Genomic DNA, 22,723 nt, shown 5'->3' with positions numbered 1-22,723 from the left:
TGAAAGCCTCTTAAAATGTTTCACATCAAAACATCTGTTGCCTAAGATATCACCAGTTAACATTCACTTCTGCCCCATAGGCCACTCTTGCTTTAAACTTTATTCATTAGACAACCTAAAAAAAATAACAAATATAGAGCCGAGAACTTTTTGAGAAAAGTAATTCAATACTTACAAAGTGACCTTATTGTTTGATTCTAGTTAAGATGGCTTTTCTTTAAACTGTTACCTCTACAAAATATAAGAGCTGGTTTTTACTTTCTTCTGGACATCACCACCAGTAAAATACCATGCCAATATCTCCAGGCTGGCAATGAAAAGGAAAATGCAGAAAACCAAAACATTCATGAATAGATGTGTAGCTCAACTTCATGACTCAAATGCTATTTAGGAACAGTATGACCAGGCCCCCAAACAACTGCTCCAATAAAAATATCTAGGCTCATTTTCGTATCGCAAACCAAGCTGTCAATAATATGCCCACAGATTAAATTTGTGAGACCTGATGTCTCAAAGTCATTTAATACAAATTTCAGCCACATATCTTTCCAACTAGCATAGGGAGAATTCTACCATAAGCGTACAGGAGTTTGTACTTACTTTTTAGCTCAAAAATAACAATTCGAATATGATTGATTACAAATCAATTAAGGAACCTATTCAAAATGTTAATTGAGGAATCTAACCTACTAGAAAGCAAAACGGTTCCCATGACTCTATACTATAAAGTATCCCAGGGACCACCAGCGTACCAAATACATTCTACCTGCCCTCAACCCCTTCTGAGCCCCCAAAACACAGGGGTTCTGCTCTTGGAAACTGGCGTTAAATTCAGAGACAGAGTAAAAACTTTCTTTAATTCCACTGAAGAGGGAATTGCTAAGTTCATGAAGACCCACAAATGGTTCAGATGTAAAGTATAAGCTGCAAAAGCTATCAGAGTATACATTCTAACATGAACAAGATGATAAATTTCACCAGCGATAAAAATACCACTACAGAGGATGAATCAACACACTCTCCACTCTTTACTGCTACAGTGACAAACAGGTGTCGAATAACAAGAAAACTTTCCCTAAATCACAATACAATAGCAAAATAAATTGCTCCAGTTGTCAAAGGGTCTAGAATTCAAAATTATTCCGACTGCACTTAAGCAAATTCTATCAAATACACATTTTTTTCCCCATTAACAAACTTTTAGGGCCCTTTGACGGAGCAATAAACCCAACATGTAAAAAAAAAAAGTGTGGTTAACTTTTGTGCGTGAATTATCACACATCATGTTCTGATAAAATATTCAGTGTGCTGTGAAAATCTTTTTCAACTCTGCCAATGAGACTGAAATCTTTCAAGCATGTAGGATTTCATATTTTTAAAAAGATGCCATATTGGTGGATATGAATGTTTCCTTCCTGTAAAATTGCAAAACAAAAAGAAAAGAAAAAAATAATCATTATCCCATAAACAAAATAAGAAGCCACACTGAGGCCAGGTCCACTTTGGCTTTCCATTTAAAAAGCTCTAGATTGTATTAAATTGTGATGATTTCATTAAAGTAGACCTGAATGGGTTCTGGGGGTCCAAACACTGCGTGCAGCCTCGCAGGAGGGTTTTGTTATTAAAGGATTTGTTTCCTGAGTTCTTCATCCAGTCATTTCCAAACAGATGTGAGTTGGGAAGCAAAAAAGCAACACGTTCCCCGGAACGCGGATGCTTCCCGGGCCTCCCCGCCGCCCTGTGCCCCACGCGCCTCCGCCCCGGCGCGCTCCGCGGGTGTTGTAGCCGGCGGGGTCCGCGCACCAGTGCCGGGAGCCGGGCCGGCGGCGGGGAGCCCGGGACGGCCCGGAGCGAGGCGCGGCCCCGCGGCTCCAGCACAATGCGCCGGCGGCGGGAACGGGGACCGCGCGCCCCTCCGTAACAACTTTGCGCGGCCTCGCCCGCGGCCGCCGGGCCTCGGCCCCTCGGCTTGGTCGCCGCCGTCGCCGTCGCCGCCGCCCGCCGCCCGCCGCCCCGGCCCCGCGCGGCCGCCCCTCACCGTTGCAGAACTGGAGCAGCGAGGACGTGTCGTACAGGCTGCTGTAGCTGGAGAAGCCGTCCTCCATGCTGAGGCCGCCGGGCCGCGCCCGCTCCCCGGCCCGGCCGCGCCGCCGCCGCTCACCACACACTGAGTCGAGCCCGACCGCGACCGGCGCTGGCGCTGGGGCCGGCCCTGCTGTGGCGGCTGCTGCTGCCGGTTACCATGGCAACCCCGGGCCCGCCGCCGCAGCCGCCGCCGCCGCCGCAGCCGCGCTAGCCCAGCGCCCGCTCCGCCCGCGAGGGGGCGGCCTCGGCGGCTGCGGGGCCCGGGCCGGGAGGGGGACGTGGCGGGGCGGGGCCGGGCCGAGCCTCCGGCGCCTGCGGCCTCTTCCCCAGCGGGGAGCGCTGCCCGGGCGGCCTGGGTGCTGCAGGGCCGCCTCTGCCGCCCGCCGTCCGCTTTGCCAGGCCCCGCCTCCGCGCACGGGGGCCCAAGGGCTGAGGGGCGCGGCGGCGGTCCTTGTGGGGGCGGGGGGACAAAGACCCAGGCCAGGAGAGAGCGGGCGTGCGGGGGCCCGAGGTAACCTCTGCCGCGGACGCCCAAGCCCACCCGCTCCTGATGCACTGTTCCCGCGCTAGCGGGCAGCTCCACGACCAAACATGGACAACGCGCCCGCGCATTTCGGCCGTTTCTACTCCGCGGCTCACTGTGGGCCACATCCTGCCGGCGTGCCCTTCTGTCCACACGTTTTTCCGCCGCAGCAAGGCCCTGCCTCAGTGAGAATTAGCACGGGACTGGCAAGTCCGCTCGAACCTTCGCTCACACTGGGACAGAGAGGCCATCCTGGCACCAGGCTGGAAGTCCGCAGTGTTGAGGACTGGACGCAGCTAAAACATCGCTCTGTGGTTTCCCTACGATCAGCCACTGGGATACAGATCTGTCACATTACAGGCTTGTTAACTTGCTACAGGACTAAGGAAATCAGTATTTATTCTACATCAGAAAGAGACCAAGAGTTAGGAGAAAATAGCGCAATAGGAGAAACACACAGATCCATGAGTTTGTAACTTTTCCAGCCCATATACATAAAAATGCTGTTAATGGTTCGCATTTTATTCCCATGGAGTGAAGTAAGTAAAGACGCGCCAAATAACAAGCAGGGAAGCAAGAAATTAGAATACATAAAATGGATGATCTAACCCAAGAATGGGCTTGGTCCCAAAGAGACTGCAGAACGTTTACACTTCCTGTTGCATCATAGTCATAATTCAGTTCCATGCCAAAAATCTGAAATTGTAGGTACTAACTTGTGCAGGTTGAATACAGTGGGTGAAATAAGAACTGAATAAGTTAGAATTAGGAAAACTCGTAGGCCTCACTTGGGCTCAGAGGCCTGTCCTTCCAGAAGCCCGGCTTGGACATCAGTAGGTGGCAGGTGAGGGACAGAACTTTGTCATTCTGTGTGCGGCACGGTTAGCACATGGGTTAGTAAAGACTGGTGCTACACGCTGTAGGCAGAGGGAGAAGTTTAAGACCTTATCCCTGTCCTGGCAGGATTGTTAATTGGGAAGATGCATTGTGGGTGGAGGCTGAAGGGCCGCAGGTGCTGCGGGTTTGACTGTGACTTGGTGGATGGAGGACAGTGGGCAGGACAGTGCTAGTGAGGAAAGAAGGAAAGGTGCCTGCAGACATTGTGCAGACAAGTGGGAAATAAGACTGGACTGAGGGCAAGGGGCCAGGTAAGAGAGGCCCCAAGAGCTGCAGAGGAGCCTGAACCAGACCTGCTGGGAGATGGAGGGATGCTTGGAGGGTTCATGCAGGCAGGCCACTGATGAGAGCTGTGTTAGGGAGCTGGGTCTGCCTGCTGACTGGGCTGCAGGGGCCGCGGCCTGTGGCTGGAACAGCCCAGGATGTCTGCAGTGCTCCAGAAATGAGGCACCAAGGGCGGGCCAGAGGGAAGTTGCTATAGGACCATACAGCTGGAAAGACAGGAAGGTCAAGCGAGGACAGCACAGCCTCCAATTAGAAGTGCCCTGTAGCAACTAGAGAGAAAGAATTGAGATTTGGGAGTTGTCAGCAAAGGAATTATAACTGAAGTCTCTAAAGAAGAGAATGGAAAATCGGACAGGGGCTGGGGCATAGCCTCAACAAAGGAGAGAGAAGGACATTCCGAAGGAACAACGGTTAGAGGCAGGAGAATCAGCAGAGGACATTGTCTCTCTAAGCTAAGAGCACAGGGAGCTTCCAGTGGGCATTTGCATAGAGTTCTCTGCAGGAAGGGTCAAGGAGGATGAGGCTGGGGTAAAGCTCTCCTGTCTGGTGGCAGAGGGTTCCCAGGGACCTGGAGCGCCCTGGCGATGCAATAGGTTGGTGGATATCAAAGGGAGAGGGCATGTACATGCATGTTAGAACACTTTGGCAGGGAGGCTGAGCCCTGGGCTTATGCCTATAATTCTAGCATTTTGGGAGGCCGAGGTGGGCGGATTGCCTGAGTTCAGGGGTTCAAGACCAGCCTGGGCAACATGAGAAACCCCGTCTCTACAAAAAATTAGCCGGACATGGTGGTGTGCACCTATAGTCCCAGCTATTTGGGAAGTTGAGGTGGGAGAATCACCTGAGCTCAGGAGGTAGAGATTGCAGTGAGCCAAGATCATTCCGCTGCACTCCAGCCTAGATGACAGAGTAAGACCCTGTCACCAAAAATAAAAAAAATAAAAAAAGAAAGAAAAAGAAAAAAAGAAAACTTTGGCAGGGAAAGGAAATGGGAGGGACCAAAGATAGTTGGCAGAGGGCCAGGTAAAGTGTCCCCTTGCCCCCGCATGGCACAGGTGGGTACTCTGCCTCTCTAAGGTGAGAGGTAGGTGCTATGGAAAAGGGGCTTTCAAAGGGTGAAACTTAACACCCAGATGCCCATTTCATCGTCCTCATTGCCCATCTTTCCTCTGTCTACTCCAGTGTTCATGCTCTCTCTACTCCACTTTGCAGTTTTATACTTTAGGATATGTTGGATGATTGGCATTTCTGAATTTGAAAAGGAAGTAGTAATCATGAATAATTAGAAGATGGTTTTCTTTAAAGCCAAATGTGGTGGTGTGTGCCTGTAGTCCTAGTTATTTGGGAGGCTGAGGTGAGAGGATCACTTGGGCCCAGAAGGTTGAGGCTGCAGTGAGCTGTGATTGCACCACTGCCCTCCATACAGCGCAGCTGGGGCAAAGCTCAACTCCAGCCTGGGCAACAGAATGAGACCCCATCTCAAAAAGAAAAAAAGAATGTTAGCATTACTTATATTTAATGTTGTAATATTTGGTGGTCACAATTTAGACATGGGAAAGGAGACATATATTTAAAACTTCAGCTGCCAAATTGAGCTGGAGATTTTCTTAGAAGATATTATTTCCACTAGAGTAAAGTTACAAATAAGACAATTAAGAACTCAGTCCACTTTCTTTTGAGATGATAAAGATCGTCATTACTCTCTTAACCTAGAGTATTAAACAGCTATGTTTTTCCCACAATGGTAAAATCTTACTCTAAAAAAAAGCTAAATTTAGAATAATTGCAATGATATGCATGTTAAGTCAATTAGGTATAATCTACACAGCATTAAAAAAGATCTGTGGGGGAAGTTCAAGAAAAATCTCTGAAAACTAATAATGTGTGATGTTTTTGCCTAAACATTTTAACAGACTGATATTCCACGTCATTGTGAGATAATTTATAGCCTGAGCTGCAAAAATGTTGTCATTGTAATAAATGATGTATACTCTCTAGGACAATATAACCACAATGTTCAGTGGAATTAATAGCAGCATTTGTACAACGTGTGAAAAAGAGAAAGGAAAGTGAAAGCTCTGTAGCCTTTATTCATAGAAAGGCAGTTTTTAAAAATCACCCAGAAATGTGCAGCCTTGTGCATCTATTGTTTAATCCAACACTCTTCCAAAAATAGTTACACAGCGCCAGGCCCTATGCTTGGGGCTGGGAATGTAGCACATAGAACACAGTGCCTTCCAAACTGCAGGTGGCCATGAAGTCAATTAAAGAGTCATAATTGGCAAGTTTCCAAATGAAATAGAGGCCAGGCATGATGGCTTATGCCTGTAATTCCAGCACTTTGGGAAGCTGAGGCGGATGGATCACCTGAGGTCAGGAGTTCGAAACCAGCTGGCCAACATGGTGAAACCCCATCTCTACTAAAAATACAAAAATTAGACAGGCATGGTGGTGGGCACTTGTCGTCCCAGCTACTCAGGAGGCTGAGGCATGAGAGTCACTTGAACCCAAGAGGTGGAGGTTGCAATGAGCCGAGATCATGCCACTGCACTCTATCCTGGATAATGGAGCAAGATGCTGTCTCAAAAAAAATAAAAAGAAAGAAAGAAATAGCAAATTCCACTTCTGGATACTCAGAAGAGTTGAAAGCAGGGACTTGGACAGGTATTTGTACACCCATGTTCATAGCAGCATTATTCACAATAGCCAAGAGGTGGGAGCAACCTGAGTACCGATGGATGAATGGTTAAACAAAATGTGGTCCATCCATAGAGTGGAATCTTATTTCATCCTAAAAAGGAAGGGAATTGTGATACATGCTATCAGAATGTATCAAGACACTATGCAGCGTGAAATAAACCAGTCCCCAAAAGCACAAATATTCTAGGACTCCACTTACATGAAGTGCTTAGGGTTTTCAAATTCACAGAGACAGAAAGTGAAGGCTGGGGAGAGGGAGGAATAGGAAGTGAGTGCTTAATGGGCACAGAGTTTCAGTTTGGAATGATGAAAAAGTTCTGCAGATGAATGGTGATGTTGGTAGAAGAACAATGTGAATATCCTCATGCTTTATAACTGTGCACTTAAAGATGGTTACAATGGTGACTTTTATGTCATGTGTGTACACACACATATACACACATATTAGGGAGATATTTTATAGTCTCCATATGTTGCCCAGGCTGGAGTGCAGTGGCTATTCACAAGTGCAGTCAGAGCACACTAGAGCCTCCAACTCCTGGGCTCAAAGGATCCTCCCTCCTCAGCCTCCCAAGCAGCTGAAACTACAGACACACACCACCATGCCTGGCTGTTGTGTATATTCTAACACAGTCTTTAACATGAAATGGAATAGACAATTTTGGAGTGCACTGAGCATAGTAAGAACGAGTATTTGTGCTGGAAACATTGGTCTTTACTTAAAAGGTACCTACGTGTGCTGAGTTGCGATATATAATACAAGGCATTTCTTGTTGTGGGTCACGGTCACAATCTTTTTTTTTTTTTTTGAGACGGAGTCTCGGTCTGTCGCCCAGGCTGGAGTGCAGTGGCCGGATCTCGGCTCACTGCAAGCTCCGCCTCCCGGGTTCACGCCATTCTCCTGCCTCAGCCTCCCGAGTAGCTGGGACTACAGGCGCCCGCCACCTCGCCCGGCTAGTTTTTTGTATTTTTTAGTAGAGACGGGGTTTCCCCGTGTTAGCCAGGATGGTCTCGATCTCCTGACCTTGTGATCCACCCGTCTCAGCCTCCCAAAGTGCTGGGATTACAGGCTTGAGCCACCACTCCAGGCCTGGTCACGGTCACAATCTAAGAGACATTTGGACATATAATAATTGTACAGATAAACGTATAAATACAAATTATAAGCACCAAGGAACAAAGCTAGGTGGAAGGATTTCAAATTATTTCTGAGGCTCTGAACTGGACTAAAGAGGAAAAGAAGCTACCAGAACAGCCATGGGCAGAACAAGGGGCGGCCACGTCAAGCAAGCTGTGGTAGGAGATCGGGAGGCCTGCTTGGATGGGACCTTGGAGAGCCTGTCAGGGGCTTCTGGTTTTACTCTAAGAGCAGAGAAAAGTTGACCTTCAGTTAATGTCATGGGCTTAATTGTGTCCTCCAAAAAATTAATCTGTTCAAGTCCTAACCGCCAGGACCTCAGAATGTGACCTTACTTGAAGATGGGGCCTTTACAGATGTAATCAAGTTAAAATGAGGGCATTAGGCTGGGCCCGAATCCAATATGACTGGTGTCCTTATAAGAAGGAGAAATTTGGACAGAGATGCACACAGAGGGAAGATAAAGTGAAGACACGGGGAGGAGGCAGCCACCTGCAAGCCAAGGAGAGGGGCCACAGAAGGATCCAGCCCTGCCCACACCTGGGTTTTAGACTTCTGACCTCCAGAACTGTGAGAAAATTAATTCCTGTTGTTTCAGGCCTCCAGCTGGTGGCACATTCTTAAGGGAGTCTGAGCAGATCAGTACAGTTAGTATAGAATCTCAGAGTCAATCCGGGTGTGGTGGCTCACACCTGGAATCACAGCACTTTGGGAGGCTGAGCCAGGCGGATCACCTGAGGTCAGGAGTTCGAGACCAGCCTGGCCAACATGGTGAAACCCCATCTCTACTAAAAATACAAAAATTAGACAGGCGTGGTGGTGGCATGGTGTCATGGTGGATGACAGGATGTCATCCCAGCTACTCAAGAGGCTGAGGCAGGAGGATCGCTTGAACCCAGGAGGTAGAGGTTGCAGTGAGCCAAGATCGTGCCCACCACAATCCAGCCTGGGCAACAAGAGTAAGACTCTGTCTCAAAAAAAAAAAAAAAAAAGAATCTCAGAGTCAAGAATTGGCTATTCCACAGATCACAGATGCGGCACCATTCACTACTCATATTAAAACATAAAATTTAGCTTCTCATGATAAAATTGTTACTCTATGAAATGAGAGGTAATCACTGATTCTGACAACCATAAGGGAACATTCAACTCTGTGGTCTCCAACCCATTTGCTGATGCAGCTGTCGTTTCTACAGCATCCCTGACAAATGGTCACTCTGCCCCTTTCAGTTCTGAAGCACTCCAATTATTGAAAAGATTGTTGTTTATTTTCATCCTAAATTGCTCTTGCCAAAGTATTCTTCACCAATCCTACTTTTGTCTGGTCAATTTCATCTCTCTCTGACCTGGTTCTGGCTTCTATCTCCTCTGGAACGTTGCAACAGTAGCCTGTGTCCTGGTTTACCCAGCCCTGCTTCATTACTCCAGGGTTAACTTACCCAAAGAGGCGCTAACTGATATCCTCTCATTCTCTGCTGCCTACCATATTAAGTGCAAACATCTTGGCATGAACTTCAAGTCTGTCTGCGCTGCTGCTGCAAATGCCATCTTTGGCATTCAACACCCCCCTGCCCCACTGTGCTCTCCGAAAACTCCACTTCACGACTCTCAGACGTGCCGTGCACTTGAAGGCTTTGAACCTTGGCCAGTGCTGTGCCCTAGTCCTGAGTGCCCACCTCCCCTGCCTGCCAGGCTAGGAGCTGCGCCATCAGCAGGGCCTCTGCAGTCATGAGTACATCTGCCCTTGTGCCAATCTGCTTTGCCTTGTGGGAACTTGTGTACAAGTCTGTCTCTCCTGGGAGATTATATGCCCCTAATGCCCGTCATGCTTGACACAAGATTGAACGTAGTTGGCAGTGAGTAAATGCTGAGTGAACAAATGAACTGTGGACAAAAGTGGTTGCCCATTACACATGATAGGCTTTCAAATGCCTGGAAGAGAACCCACATCTTCTCCAGGGTAACATTCTCCATTTCTTCCCTGTCCATCATGTGACATTGTTTCTAGACCCCTTGTCTGGAGAGATGTCCATCCCACCCAACCAGATCCTTTTATCCTGAATCCTGAAGATTCAGGTACTCAGAACAGCATACAGTAACCTCAGAGCACTCCGACTTGGGTGGCATTTCCCTTTAGTAACTTGAATATTATAATTCTATTGATGCAACTGAAGCGTGTATTTTTTTTGTTGTTTTTTTGTTTTTTGTGTTTTTTTTTGAGCAGCCAGGATGTGGACTGTAGGCTCCATGTTGAACTTGCGGTCAATTATAAACCTATCAGTCTTTTAAAAATGAACTGCTATTGGATCTTCTCCATCCTGTACTGAGCTAATTAATATTTTAAAAACTGAATGACAAGACTTATCTTTATCCTTGTTACATGCCATTTTGTTGGCTTCTGTCCATCATTTTAGCCAACCAAAATCTTGTAAACTCTTAAATCTGGCATTGTCATAGCAGTGAATGTGCCATAATGCACCCTTCAATGTCTCCTTTGTCCTTATAATTGATCACCAGGTTAGCAGTACGGGAGGGGTGCAGAGTCCTGTGTATGGCACTGGATGCCTGCCCAGCCACATCTCTATTGATCTGTTTCTCAGTGCTTTGGAAATACCTGTCTAAAAATGAAATCACCCCAACCGTTCGTTCACCCAGCCTATTTTCTTCTTCACTGTCCACAGGATTTTGTGAAGGAGCTTCGCCATTGCTTTGTAAATTTGGTCTGGTAACACAGAAAAAGAGGGAACGAGGTTGGTTTGGCTCTCAGGCGCCACTTTTCCTTCCAAGTGTTTACACACTAGCTCTTCAAAGATCTGTGAAAATTCTTGCTCAGAACCAATATTAATATCAAATGTATCATCTGTATTTTCCAGAATCCAACTTTTTCTGCTTTTTGGAAACTTATGACCTTTTTTCCCTTCCCAGTTTTCTGTGACTCCCATCTGGCAAAATTAGAGCTGGCTTGCTGAGGCCTGGAGAATGTATTCACAGTAACCGAACAGTCTCTTGCCATCTCTTGCCTTTCTTAGGCTCTTGGCAATTTCTCCCCAGGGATGTTTCTTTTATCCCTTCCAGTGTTAAGATTATTCTCCTTATTAGAGAAAAAGGAGGCTGGACGCAGTGGTTCACGCCTGTAATCCCAGCACTTTGGGAGGCCAAGGCAGGTGGATCACCTGAGGTCATGAGTTCGAGACCAGCCTGGCCAACATGGTGAAACCCCGTCTTTACTAAAAATAAAAAATTAACCAGTCATGGTGGCATGTGCTTGTAATCCTAGCTACTGGGGAGACTGAGGCAGGAGAATTGCTTGAACCTGGGAGGTGGAGGTTGCAGTGAGCCGAGATCATGCCATTCATTGCACTCTAGCCTGGGCAACAAGAGTGAAGCTCTATTTGAAAAAAAGAAAATAAAAGAAAAAGAAAAAAAGCCTGCAGAGCGAAGTCCTAACCATGCAGACTGGCTTTCGGGGTCCTTCATGGCTCCCCTAGTTCTTCCGGTTCCTTGGCCCCTGTCAATCCCTCTGCTTTTCATTTCCCAAACACCCCACAATTGTCTGCCCCTGGGGCTTTGGTTGTGAGATTCCTGCTGTTGGAAATGTCTTTCCACTCAGTCTGTGAGCTCCCTGGCTGGGAGCCTCGCACAGGGATGCATTTCTACAGCTTATCTTATGAAGGCGAGACGTTGTCAGCCTGTCAAAGCCAGCTCCTTGTTTTCCCTTGTGTTATCGGGCCTGGATGGGCTGGGATGGGGGAGAGGCACTGGCCGAGAAACAGCACTATGTGATAAAGACGGCCTTATCAAGGGCCTCTCCAGCTTCATTATCCTATTACACAATGTCAACACTGCAGAATCATGAACTTCAGACCCTTCCACAGATAATCTGTTAATAGTTCAAATGGATAGGACAACTCTGTTATCTAAGAAACCCAGTAGGCTATTTACCCAAAAGTGTTCCTAATGATTGGACTCTAGCAAAAGAATTTACATATTTTGAAGTATCTGAAGTGGGAAATTAAAAGCAATATTTTCTTGGCTAATTATTTTTAAAATGTCCTTGCAGGCCAGGCACAGTGGCTTACACCTGTTATCCCAGCACCTGAGGAGGCCAAGGTGGGCAGGTAGGTCCCTTGAACCCAGGAGTTTGAGACCAGCCTGGGTAACATGTTGAAAACTTATCTCTATACATAACACGAAAATTAGCCAAGCATGGTAGCATGTGCCTGTGGTCCCAGCTACTCAGAGGGCTGAAAGGTGGGAAGATTGCTTGAGCCTGAGAGGTCAAGGCTACAGTGAGCTGTGATCATGCCACTGCACTCCAGCCTGGGCGACAAAGCAAGATCCTGTCTCAAAAAAAAAAAAGAAGAAAAGAAAAAGTACTTGCATTTAGGAAACTTGGTGTTGTAATTGTCTCTAATTCATACAATAGTGCAGACACCACAGTAGATTACAAATGAATTTCCAACTGTAGCATCTCCACCAATCAATGGGATTTCCAGGGCATTTTGTTCATTCACTCCATCGTGTTGCCTATAAGGTTTTATGGCAATTCCTGGCATGCCACAGGCTAACCACAGAGCAAATAAGCTAATATTAGAGCAACCACTCATCCCAGAGGGCCTGGGACAGCCGGGTTTAGGCCTTTGTCCTGGGTGCTCATTAATAGTACTCCTTTGAGGCCAGACACAGTGGCTCACGCCTATAATCCCAGCACTTTGGGAGGCCGAGGAGGGCAGATCACGAGGTCAGGAGATCGAGACCATCCTGCCAACGTGGTGAAACCGCTTCTTTACTAAAAATACAAATATTAGCCTGGCATGGAGGCACACAGCTGTTGTCCCAGCTACTCAGGAGGCTGAAGCAGGAGAATCGCTTGAACCCAAGAGGTGGAGGTTGCAGTGAGCCAAGATCACGTCACTGCACTCCAGCCTGGGTGACAGAGCAACTCTGTCTAAAAAAAAAAAATTACCCCTTTAACTCAGGAAAGTATTCTGGTTTGGATGATAAATTGTATGGCCATCCTAGTTAATAAAGATTTAGAATCTTTCCATAGTGTGCATTGAAAGAAGATTATCTAGATTGATACAGGTTATGCTTCAAATGCTATCATAAGCTGCCTTACAATATCAAAGTTACAAGAAATAAAAAGAAATGTTCAGAAACCTGGATTTGTATCAGGAACGTTCAGGAAAAGGCCCACTACTGAGGCTTGCCTGGTCCCCTCCCATCATCTCCTTCACCAGCTTTTCCATCCTGGTGTTCTAGAGATGCTGCACTTCTTCCTAATTAATGGAGGGTGCAGGAACTCTTGCACGTATTTTTGCCATGGTCCCAGGACTCCAGCTACACCAGAGAGTCAGGCAAAGGTCCTCAGCGTCCTTCTGGAAGTCAACTCGATAAGAAGTTGCTCCCCTACCTCCCTTACAGGCTTGGTCACCGGTTCTTCATCACAGACAGTTGCTGAGAACTGACCCTGGGCTCACACATTTCACCACACTGAGTGCCCCCGCTATGCCAGGAACAGGAGACACAATGGGGAACAATGCACCATCCCATGCCCGAGGGTCTCACAGCCCAGAGGGGAGCAAACAGGCTTCAGGTTACACTCACACAGGCCCCCCGTCACCATCAGGTGCTGGCTCCAGTCCCTGCTGCAAGCCTAGCTGGTGCTGCCTGCACCTGGCATGTAAGGAAACTCCCTAGGACCAGAGGGGCAGGGGCCTGGCCCGAGGTCACGATGTTGGTAAATGGTAGAGCTGGGATTTAAATCCAGGCCTGTCAGGCCCAAACCCTCACTTTTCTGCTTTGAGCAGCCACCTCTTCAACAGAAGATGCAATAAGAGAGCTGGTGGGGGTGGAGGGCTTGGGGAAGGAAGGAGTGGGGAAGGGCAGATTCTACCCAAGCATGCAAGCTGACACCCAGGCTGGGGACAGGTAGGATAACAGTTCCCTATGATAGGGTGGGGCCGCAGGCCTCCTGCTGTGGGTACAGACCCAGGTTTAGCTGTGCTTGCCCCACAAGGCATATTTGGAAAGTGTTTGTTGCTTGGGTTTGGGACCAATAGACACATGGGAATTACTGAACCCCCGGGGCAGTGGCGAACTGAGGAGTCCAGAAGTCAAAAGCAGGGGAGCATACCTCCAGCCTTAATGGATCTGGGAGATGACAGGTATGGAGAGGAGGCGGGAAAGAGGCTAGAAATGCATACTCAGTATGTCTGGAAACTGATGAGACACCCAGCTCTGTTAACGTCAAAGAGGGGACAGGGAGCTCAAACTGAAGGCATCTGGCCCCATTGCAGCAAGCCTGGGACTCCACACTAATGGGCTGGGCTTAGTCTATGGGCAATGGGAGCCCCTTGGAAGCCACAGAATTAGAACTGTGCTTCAGGAAGACCGATGGGAAGTGTACATACCTGGGCCAGGGAACATGAGGCATGAAGACAAACTAGTGGGACCTGTTCCAGGTGAGGTAGTGTGAGCCTGGGTTGGGCTGGCAGCCATCCTCCCAGCCGCGGGGTGGGGAGCTGGCCTGCCAGACCATACCGCTGATGCAGAAGAAGCCAAGGGAGGATCTGGGGTCTAGAGGGCAGGAGTGGCGGGTGGTGTGGGAATCAGGAAGTGAGTGCAGGGGGAGGGCATGGCCTTAGCAGTGAGGATGCTATGCAGCATGGGAGGCACCCCCCATGAGCAACGGCAGGGCCTTAGGGCTAGAGTTGGCTAGGAAACAGGTGGTGGGGGAGGAGAAAGGCACTGGGAAACCCACCTGAGGGGGTGGTGTCAGGAGGGGAAGAGCCAAGCACGCCAGATGGGAGGAGGAAAGAATTAGAAGCTGGGGACGAGTCAAGGAGAAGGGAGGCAGCCAGTGGAACAGGCATCCAGAGGACTGAGCTGGACCCAAGCACTATACGGGGGCGGGGGCGGGTGTCCTTGGAAAGAAGGAGAGATGCTTCATCACCCAGGAGAGGAAGGTTAAAGTATGAGGTAGATGAAATGCCATAGGAAATGTGAGGCTTCAACCATTCACTCTACAAAGACAGGTGTTGCTTAACGACGGGATACGTCCTAAGAACTATGCTGTTACACAATTTCATTGTTGTGTGAGCATCATAGAGTGCACTTACACAAGCCAGGATGGTACAGCCCACTACACAGTTAGGCTACATGGTACAGCCCATTGCTCCTAGGCTGCAAGTCTGCATGACAGGTTGCTGTACTGAATATCGTAGGCAACTATAATACAATGGTAAGTATTTGTGAATGTAAACATCTCTAAACAAATAAAAGGTATACTAAAAATACAGTGTCATAACCTTACGGGACCACCATTATACGTGCAGTCCATCACTGACCCACTCATCATGATGCAGCACATGACCACTTCTTGGCAACATAAGCATTCTTGTTAACAGGAAGCTCTATCAGTGCCTTTCCAGGGAAAGGTGGTGCCTGGAGTATTGAGTTTGCCTCGGCTCCTCATACCCACAGGACAGAGAGGATGGAAGAGAAACAACCTCCATACCACTTCAAACTGGAAAATAGGAAAAGGGGAGATACAGTCTCATCTGCCCCACACAAGCTGAACTCAAAGGCAGCACGGGTGGGCAGCCAAGGAGCAACCTACTTCCCCCACAGAGAACCCCCAAAGGCTTAGGAATGGGCAGGACCAGGTACTTCTCACAGTAGGGGCACAAGAGGGTGTGCTTAAGAAACTGCTGTGGATCGAACTGTGCTCCCTTCCAAATTCATACACTGAAAACCCAACCCCCAATGTGACTGTATTTAGAGATGGGTCCTTTAGGAAGTAATTAAGGTTAAATGAGGTCTTAAGGGTGAGGCCCTGATCTGTTAGGATTGGTGACCTTATAAAAAGGGAGCGAGAGATATATATTTCTTGCTTTCTCTCTGCCATGTGAGGACACAGCAAGAAGGTGGCAGTCTGCAAGCCAGGAAGAGAGCCCTCACCAGGAACCAACCATGCTGGCACCCTGACTAGACTTCAAGCCTCTGGAATACTGAGGAATACATTTCTGTTGTTTGAGCCACCCAGTCTATATTCTATGGTATTTTGCTATGGCAGCCCAAGGTGACTAAGACAGAAGCAGATAGATTCCTCCCCAGTCTCCTTCCTCTCCCTGTGAAGATTGGAGTTTCAATCTGTTAAATAGGTGAACCAAGGGGTTCTCTACACAAAGGCATACCAGAGGGGAGGGGAAGCATCCTGAAGATGGCAAATAAATGATAGCCTGATGCTGAACGATGATACCTCACCCCAGCTCCTTCCCACCCTCAGCTTGCAGAACATTGGCAGCCAGGGGTCTGCTGTTCAGGCAAGAGAGTAGAAGGACCTTTCTTAGGGAATATAACAAAGTCTTGTGGAAAGACCTAGAGGTTGGGCAGGTTGGGAAATAGAGTGAAGTTCGCCTGTTGACAGGTCTCATCTGTAGACTCAGGGCTTGCAGGTAGTGTTTGAATGTTCCCCCTCTAAGATTTGAATGGAGAGCCAAGAATCTGAACATTTGAGAAAATGTAAAAGTCACAAAAAACGGTAGAATGAGGGGGTATGAGGAAATAGACAACACAGAGAACAGAAGGAAATAAAACTATTATTTATATCCTCATAGGTCAAAGTTATTGCATCCACGAAACAAGAATGCTATTTATAAAATTAGATGATAAAACGTCTTTGAAAATTAAAAATATGGCCATAGAAATACAATCCCCACAGCAATGTCTACTGATAGAGTTGAAGAAATCTCCCAGAAAAATAGAACAAAAAAGACAAAGCTACACAGAATATAGGAAGAAAAAAATGGGATATCATATTGGGAAGTTCAGCATCTGAATAACAAGTTTCAGGAAGAGAAAAATGAAGAAAATAGAGGAAGGGAAATCATCAAAGAAACAATTCAAGAAAATTTTCCAAAACAAAGAAACATGACACATGAATTTCTAGATTGAAAGAGCCTGAGTGCCCAGCACATTGGAGGAAAAACAAAACAAAATACCACCACTAAATGTTGTTTATACCCAGCAAATGTTATATCCATCAGATATTATATGCACCAAATGTTTTAGAACATTGAGGATAGGAAAACATTCAAAAAGCTTCCAGAGAGAAACAACAGTCTCAGACAAAGAATTAAGAATTAGAATGACATTGGATTTCTAAACAGTAATGATATGAGCTAGAAAACAACAGATAAATGCAAAGAATAAATTTTTGAGGGAAAAACTGTTTTAACCTGTAATTAAAGACCCAGATGCACCATCAAATCATGTGTGCAAGTGGAATAAAGACATTTCTAGTCACACGAGATCTCAGAAACTTAGCTCTTCTGTGCCTCCTTTCTCAGGAAGCTACTGCAGGATGTGCTCCACCAAAATGAGGGAGTTGCCAAGAAAAATTACATGGGATTCAGAAAACAAGGAATCAACACAGGAGAGAAATAAAAGGAATTCCCAGGAAGTGGATGGACAGTAACAATCATGCTAACAGGCAGCCAGTCCAGACTGCAGTGGGAGAACAGAGGCTCTGGAGAAATGCCATCAAGAAGCTGAAATTAGAAGCTGTCAGAAAGAGATCTGCATATAAGGCAGAATAGTTGGGGATAACTTAGTGAATGATACATAGAAAATAGAAGACAGTAATTTACTACAGGAAAAACAAAAAAAAATTCTAAGAAAGGAAATTCAATCATACAATATGGCTTAACTTTGTGTAGTGTTTCATAGTCATAGTAATATAAACACATACTGGCCAAATTTTAAAATTCTGACGTGACTGTATTAGGAAGAGGAAGGGTATGTATCCACATGTGAGTATGGAGTAAACGATGTGAGTGAGAACTAAATCTTCATCTTCCTGGCGGAACATTAGCAGATTAAAAAATGCCTGTCCCAGACCTTTTTAAATTGGTCCCTTTCAAATTGGTGGCTCATGCCTGTAATCCTAACACTTTATGAGGCTGAGGCAGTTGAGCCCAGGAGTTGAAGACCAGCTTTGGCAACATAGTGAGACCCTGCCTCTATAAAATAAAATAAAAAGGCAAAAATTAGCCAGGCATGGTGGTGTGTGCCTATAGTCTCAGCTGCTCAGGAGGCTGAAGGGAGAGGATCACTGCAGCAAGCCTCAACCTGGGCAACAGAGCATGAGCCTGTTTCAAAACAAAAAGCAAAACAAAACAAACCCCCCCACAAAAATGCTTGGACTTGGACAATCAGGAAGTAGCAGTATATGCATGTTATTTCAAGAAAGGTAAAGGCAGCGGGCGTGGTGGCTTATGCTTCTAATCCCAGCATTTTTGGAGGCCGAGGCGGGCGGATTGCTTGATGTCAGGAGTTTGAGACAAGCCTAGTCAACATGGTGAAACCCCGTCTCTACTAAAAATACAAAAATAAACTGGGCATGGTGGCAGGCAGCTGTAATTCCAGCTACTAGGGAGGCCGAGGCAGGAGAATCACTTGAACCTGGGATGCAGAGGTTGCAGTGAGCCAGGATCGTGCCACTGCACTGCAGCCTGGGTGACAGCGCAAGACTCCTCTCAAACAAACAAACAAAAAAAGAAAGAAAGGTAAAGCCATACCGAAAGGCAAGGATAACATATTTGGAAGTGGTAACTGCTTCCTGGAGGAGGGAAGAACACTAGGGGTGGCATGGGAAATGAGGGGAGGGAACTGCAACTTCTTTGTCTTAAACCTTATAGAACTGTTTGTTTTTTTGTTTTGTTTTGTTTTGTTTTTCTGAGATGGAGTTTTGCTCTGTCGCCTAGGCTAGAGTGCAGTGGTGCAATCTCAGCTCACTGCAATCTCCACCTCCCAGGTTCAAGCAATTCTCCTGCCTCAGCCTCCCGAGTAGCTAGGATTACAGGCACTCGCCACACGCCCGGCTAATTTTTGTATTTTTAGTAGAGACAGGGTTTCACCATGTTGGTCAGGCTGGTCTCGAACCCCTGATCTCGTGATCCACTCACCTCGGTCTCCCAAAGTGCTGGGATTACAAGTGTGAGCCCCGCGCCCAGCCTCTTTTTTTCTTTTTTTTTTTTTTTGAGACGTAGTATCGCTCTGTCACCCAGGCTGGAGTGCAGTGGTGTGATCTCGGCTCACTGCAAGCTCCGCCTCCCAGGTTCACGCCACTCTCCTGCCTCAGCCTCCCCAGTAGCTAGGACTACAGGCGCCTGCCACTATGCCCGGCTAATTTTTAGTATTTTTAGTAGAGATGGGGTTTCACCGTGTTAGCCAGGATGGTCTCGATCTCCTGACCTCGTGATCCACCTGCCTCAGTCTCCCAAATTGCTAGGATTACAGGCGTGAGCCACTGTGCCCGGCCTGTTCGATTTTTTTTTAAAGTACATGCAGACTATAACTGATAAATTTAAATTAAGCTTAAAATCATGTACATTTTAATCTTTCTTCTTGAGCTCCCATTTATTGATTTGTTCTCAGTTCGTTCATTCATTCATTCATTCATTCATTCACTCTACAAACATTTGCTGTGAGTGTTCTTCTGTGGGTTGGCTGCTGGGACAGCTGAAGAGGAAATCTCAATTCCTGCTCAGACAGGACCTTTCCTTTTAATAAGAAAAACTTCAAGGAGGTTAAAGTTCTATTTGCCTTTTACTTTATTTTGTGTGGTAGCTGAGTTTCTGAAGAACTCTCAGTTCTATGTTTGAAATCAGTTGAGGTCTTGGGACAACAGTGGTTGAAGCTCATGATTTAAAGTGTTCCTATGACAAATTCATCAGGAAAAAAATTCTGCACAATATATGAATATGTAATCTATGTCTTCTTATATTGGCCACTCTGGTGAGAAATCGATGTGGCTGTAGGAAAGGTAGCTGAAGAACAAACTTTTGGGAAACGTATTGCCATTTGAGAAGAGATCACACCACTGAACTCCAGCCTGGGTAAGAGATACTCTGTTTCTTTCTTTCTTTCTTTCTTTTTTTTTTTTTTTTTTTTGAGATGGAGTGTCGCTCTGTTGCCCAGGCTGGAGTGCAATGGTGTGATCTTGGCTCACTGCAAGCTCAGCCTCCTGGGTTCACGCCATTCTCCTGCCTCAGCCTCCCGAGTAGCTGGGACTACAGGCACCCGCCACCATGCCCGGCTAATTTTTTGTATTTTTAGTAGAGACGGGGTTTCACCGAGTTAGCCAGGAATTTTGCGTATTTTTAGTAGAGGCGGGGTTTCACCATATTGGCCAGGCTGGTCTTGAGCTCCCAACCCCTCAGGTGATCCACCCAAATTGGCCTCCCAAAATGCTGGGATTATAGGCATGAGCCCCATGCCTGGCCAGTTTCACAGGTTTTGATATTTCCTCCATTTATAACAAATAGAATTGCTTCCTTTCAACTTCATCTGTAAGGGCTCTGAGGAGAATCTCTCCTATATATTTAATTTATGAATGGCTGTGTTACCTGCTAAGATTTCATTTTTTTCTTGTAGGACATTTTATTGCACCATTTTAAAATAGCAGGAAAATATTCTTAAAAGATAGCCTTAGTTTTGAAAAATCATGTTTTAGTTGGAACAATATAAACATAAACTGTATCATGAAACTGTGCTGTGAAAATCCTCCTTCTCTAAATATTATTCTTGTGTCAAAACTATTAATGTTCTTATAATGGGTCCTGGATGAATCTACAAAATGTTTTATTCAAGGTCCTTGAAATGACCTTGAATTGCTCTCCCAATACTGTCATTACACAAAGGAGAGAAGAAGCTAATAAGTTGTATGCATGTCTTAGGCACGCCTTTCAAATTCGTGCAAAAATCATGTGAAGTCAAATACATATCATAGTCATGAAAACGCAGCTTCCACATGGCAGCTGGGCCAGTCTCTAAAACACAACTCTAACACAATCACTCTCCAGATCAAAAGCCCCTGGGTTCCCTGTTGCCCGGCATGAGGAATAAGCCCAGCCCGTGGGCCTGCCATCATGGTGCCGGGTCAACCTTGCTAGCGTGGGATCTGTCACGTCCGTCTGTGCCTCAGCCTACTTGCCTGTGAAGTGAAGCACTTGCTGTACTCTGGGTCTGCCTCACTCTTTCCATCACACATCTTAAGTGTCCCTTCCCGCTGCTCCACATTTCCCAAGTCACCACCTCTCAAGTTCATCTCAAATGCCAGTGTTCTGGGAGCCAGCTCTTCCCTCCCTGCCATAGGCCCTATCTCCCTCCTCTGAACGCCTCAGTACCTAGTACTTATCCAGGTCTGTGGCAGTCCTCTGTGGCCTTGCCTAGTTCACCTACTGAGCTCTGCACTCCCTGAGAACAGAGATCGGATCCCTCCTGGATGCTCTGTAATGAGGAAACAGATTTGACTTGAAGACATAGCCTTATGCCTGTTTCAAGGCTCCTGTAACTTTTCACGAAGGCTGTGATGCTCTGCCTCTGTGTCCTGGGCAGTGCGCCAGCAAACTGCATTCCTAATTACATAACAGTATTCAAATGCATGTCAGTATGAAAAGAGGAATCAACTCTATTTTGTATCTTTTTTTTTAAACAGAAAAGCTTTTTTCTGATCACTGGACTACTTTCCATTTTAAGCTAATTAGTAAATTGCATTTTTGGCTCTTTAACTGGCTAGGTTAAATTTAGCTCATCTTTTCCCTTAAAGTCAAGCTGTCAGTGGGTTTTGCAATTAAAATTTCCACTCTCAACTTTCATTCTCATTCAAGAGGATGCTGGCAAGCTACCCCCTCCTTCTGCCCTTCCTTCCTTAAGCTTCTCCCCTACTCAAGGCTTCACACGGACATGGGAAAATGGCCCCTTACCCCTAGGGCTGCAGGGCACCACAAGCATGGCCCTCACCAGCAGGCGGGGCATCCGCTCAAGGGTGCACACGTCGCTTAGCCGTGCCACTGAGCACCCAGCCTATCCCAGTGGAGCTACTGAAAATATGCAGCATCCTATGTGGCCAGGGCTAGAGCAGGGGCTTGGAGGGCCCCTGCCGTGCCAAGCATGAACCCTTGAGTGGGTGGATATGGGGAGGTCTGAGGAGTCCCAGAGGAGGGGGATGGGGGAAGGAAAAAGGGTACACTCGGGAGGCATTGAGGATAGGGCAACATTACAGAAATACTGGGCATTACAGAAACATTTGCATCTTTTAACAATTGCCATGGTCAAACCAGGGTATTCCAGCTGACTCTGGGCCCTGCCAGGCCCCAGAGCTGCCTAAGAACAACATGGTGAGGAGCGTGGATGTGGGTTAGGGTAGAGGTCACAAGGCCACCCTTTCACTGTGACCAGAGTCATTCTAGAGCCCGGGAAAGTTCCCCCATGCCTGGACTCCTGCTTCTCATCTCCAACCCCTCTGCTCTTTGCTTGGAGCTCTCTGTCATCCTCCCTCCTTCCCTGACTCCCCTGGAGTCCTGCCAAGGGCTCTTCTCCTGACCCAGGCTCTTTCTGCCCACCCCCAAGTGTGGTTCAGAGGCCCCCCACGCCTGGCCCAGTACCCCAGCCCCTCAGTAGGACAGACTGAGGGAGGGAGTGGGGGAAGATGCTCACCCAGCTGTCGTGAAGCAGAAGACAAGAGGCCAGGCCTCCCCTGTGAGAGCCGCCCAGCCGCCCCTCCTCCAAGGGGAGATGGGGAGGCAGAGGCTGGCTTTATGAGCAGAGCGCTGGTATCCCACTTCCCTCGTGGCCATTAAGCAAGATGGGCTGGGGCTTTCCAAGAAGAGAGAAGGAGGCATCCATTATGCAGGCTCTAATGAGTCTCAGGTCCCAGGTCTCTGAGGACGTGGGAAGGGCCAGGGACGGGAAGCGTTGCCCACCTCAGCCTGGCTGCTCCTCTTCCTATCCAGGCTCCTGCTTTCTGCCACAAGATCCTGCGCATCTGGGCGATGGCAAGTAGGGCAGACGGGGCGCCCCAGGGGGACGGCTGCAGTTAGTGAAATGAGCTCCGTGACCTGGGAGTTCTGCAGAGCGCAGAGGGGATCCAGAAGCAAGTGCCTGCCTCTTTGTAGTCAGACGGCATTTTGATGGAGAATTGCCTGGGGGAGAATGGGAAAACCTTTTTCCTCTTCCAGCGGCAGGTCCTGGGCAACGTCCACCCCTCTCTGGGCCTGAGGCAGGTAGATTCTGGGACCTCCTGGGGT

The 22,723-nt window shown here is 47.3% G+C and overlaps 1 protein-coding gene across 15 annotated transcripts in view; it reads right to left on the bottom strand.

Annotated features, from left to right (window-relative positions):
- Positions 1 to 22,723, bottom strand: part of EML1 (EMAP like 1) — a 210,632-nt gene that overhangs the window by 149,838 nt on the left and 38,071 nt on the right. For 9 of the 15 annotated variants that reach the window (XR_003731712.2, XR_013396528.1, XM_077941693.1 and 6 more), the window contains exon 1: positions 2,039 to 2,169. The exons of the other annotated variants lie outside the window; for them this stretch is intronic. Coding sequence is in view for 4 of the 9 variants with exons in the window: in XM_015144472.3 (XP_014999958.2) it covers positions 2,039 to 2,105 (67 nt within the window). In the remaining 5 variants the exon portion in view is untranslated. Of the gene's footprint in view, positions 1 to 2,038; positions 2,170 to 22,723 lie in introns of those variants that run through there. 15 annotated transcript variants of the gene reach the window in all.

Source organism: Macaca mulatta, chromosome 7 (genome assembly GCF_049350105.2).
Source record: "Macaca mulatta isolate MMU2019108-1 chromosome 7, T2T-MMU8v2.0, whole genome shotgun sequence".
In the NCBI taxonomy this organism is placed as follows: Eukaryota; Metazoa; Chordata; class Mammalia; order Primates; family Cercopithecidae; genus Macaca; species Macaca mulatta.
The sequence above is the reverse complement of the archived record's forward strand: the minus strand, read 5'-3'. Positions and strand labels throughout refer to the sequence as shown.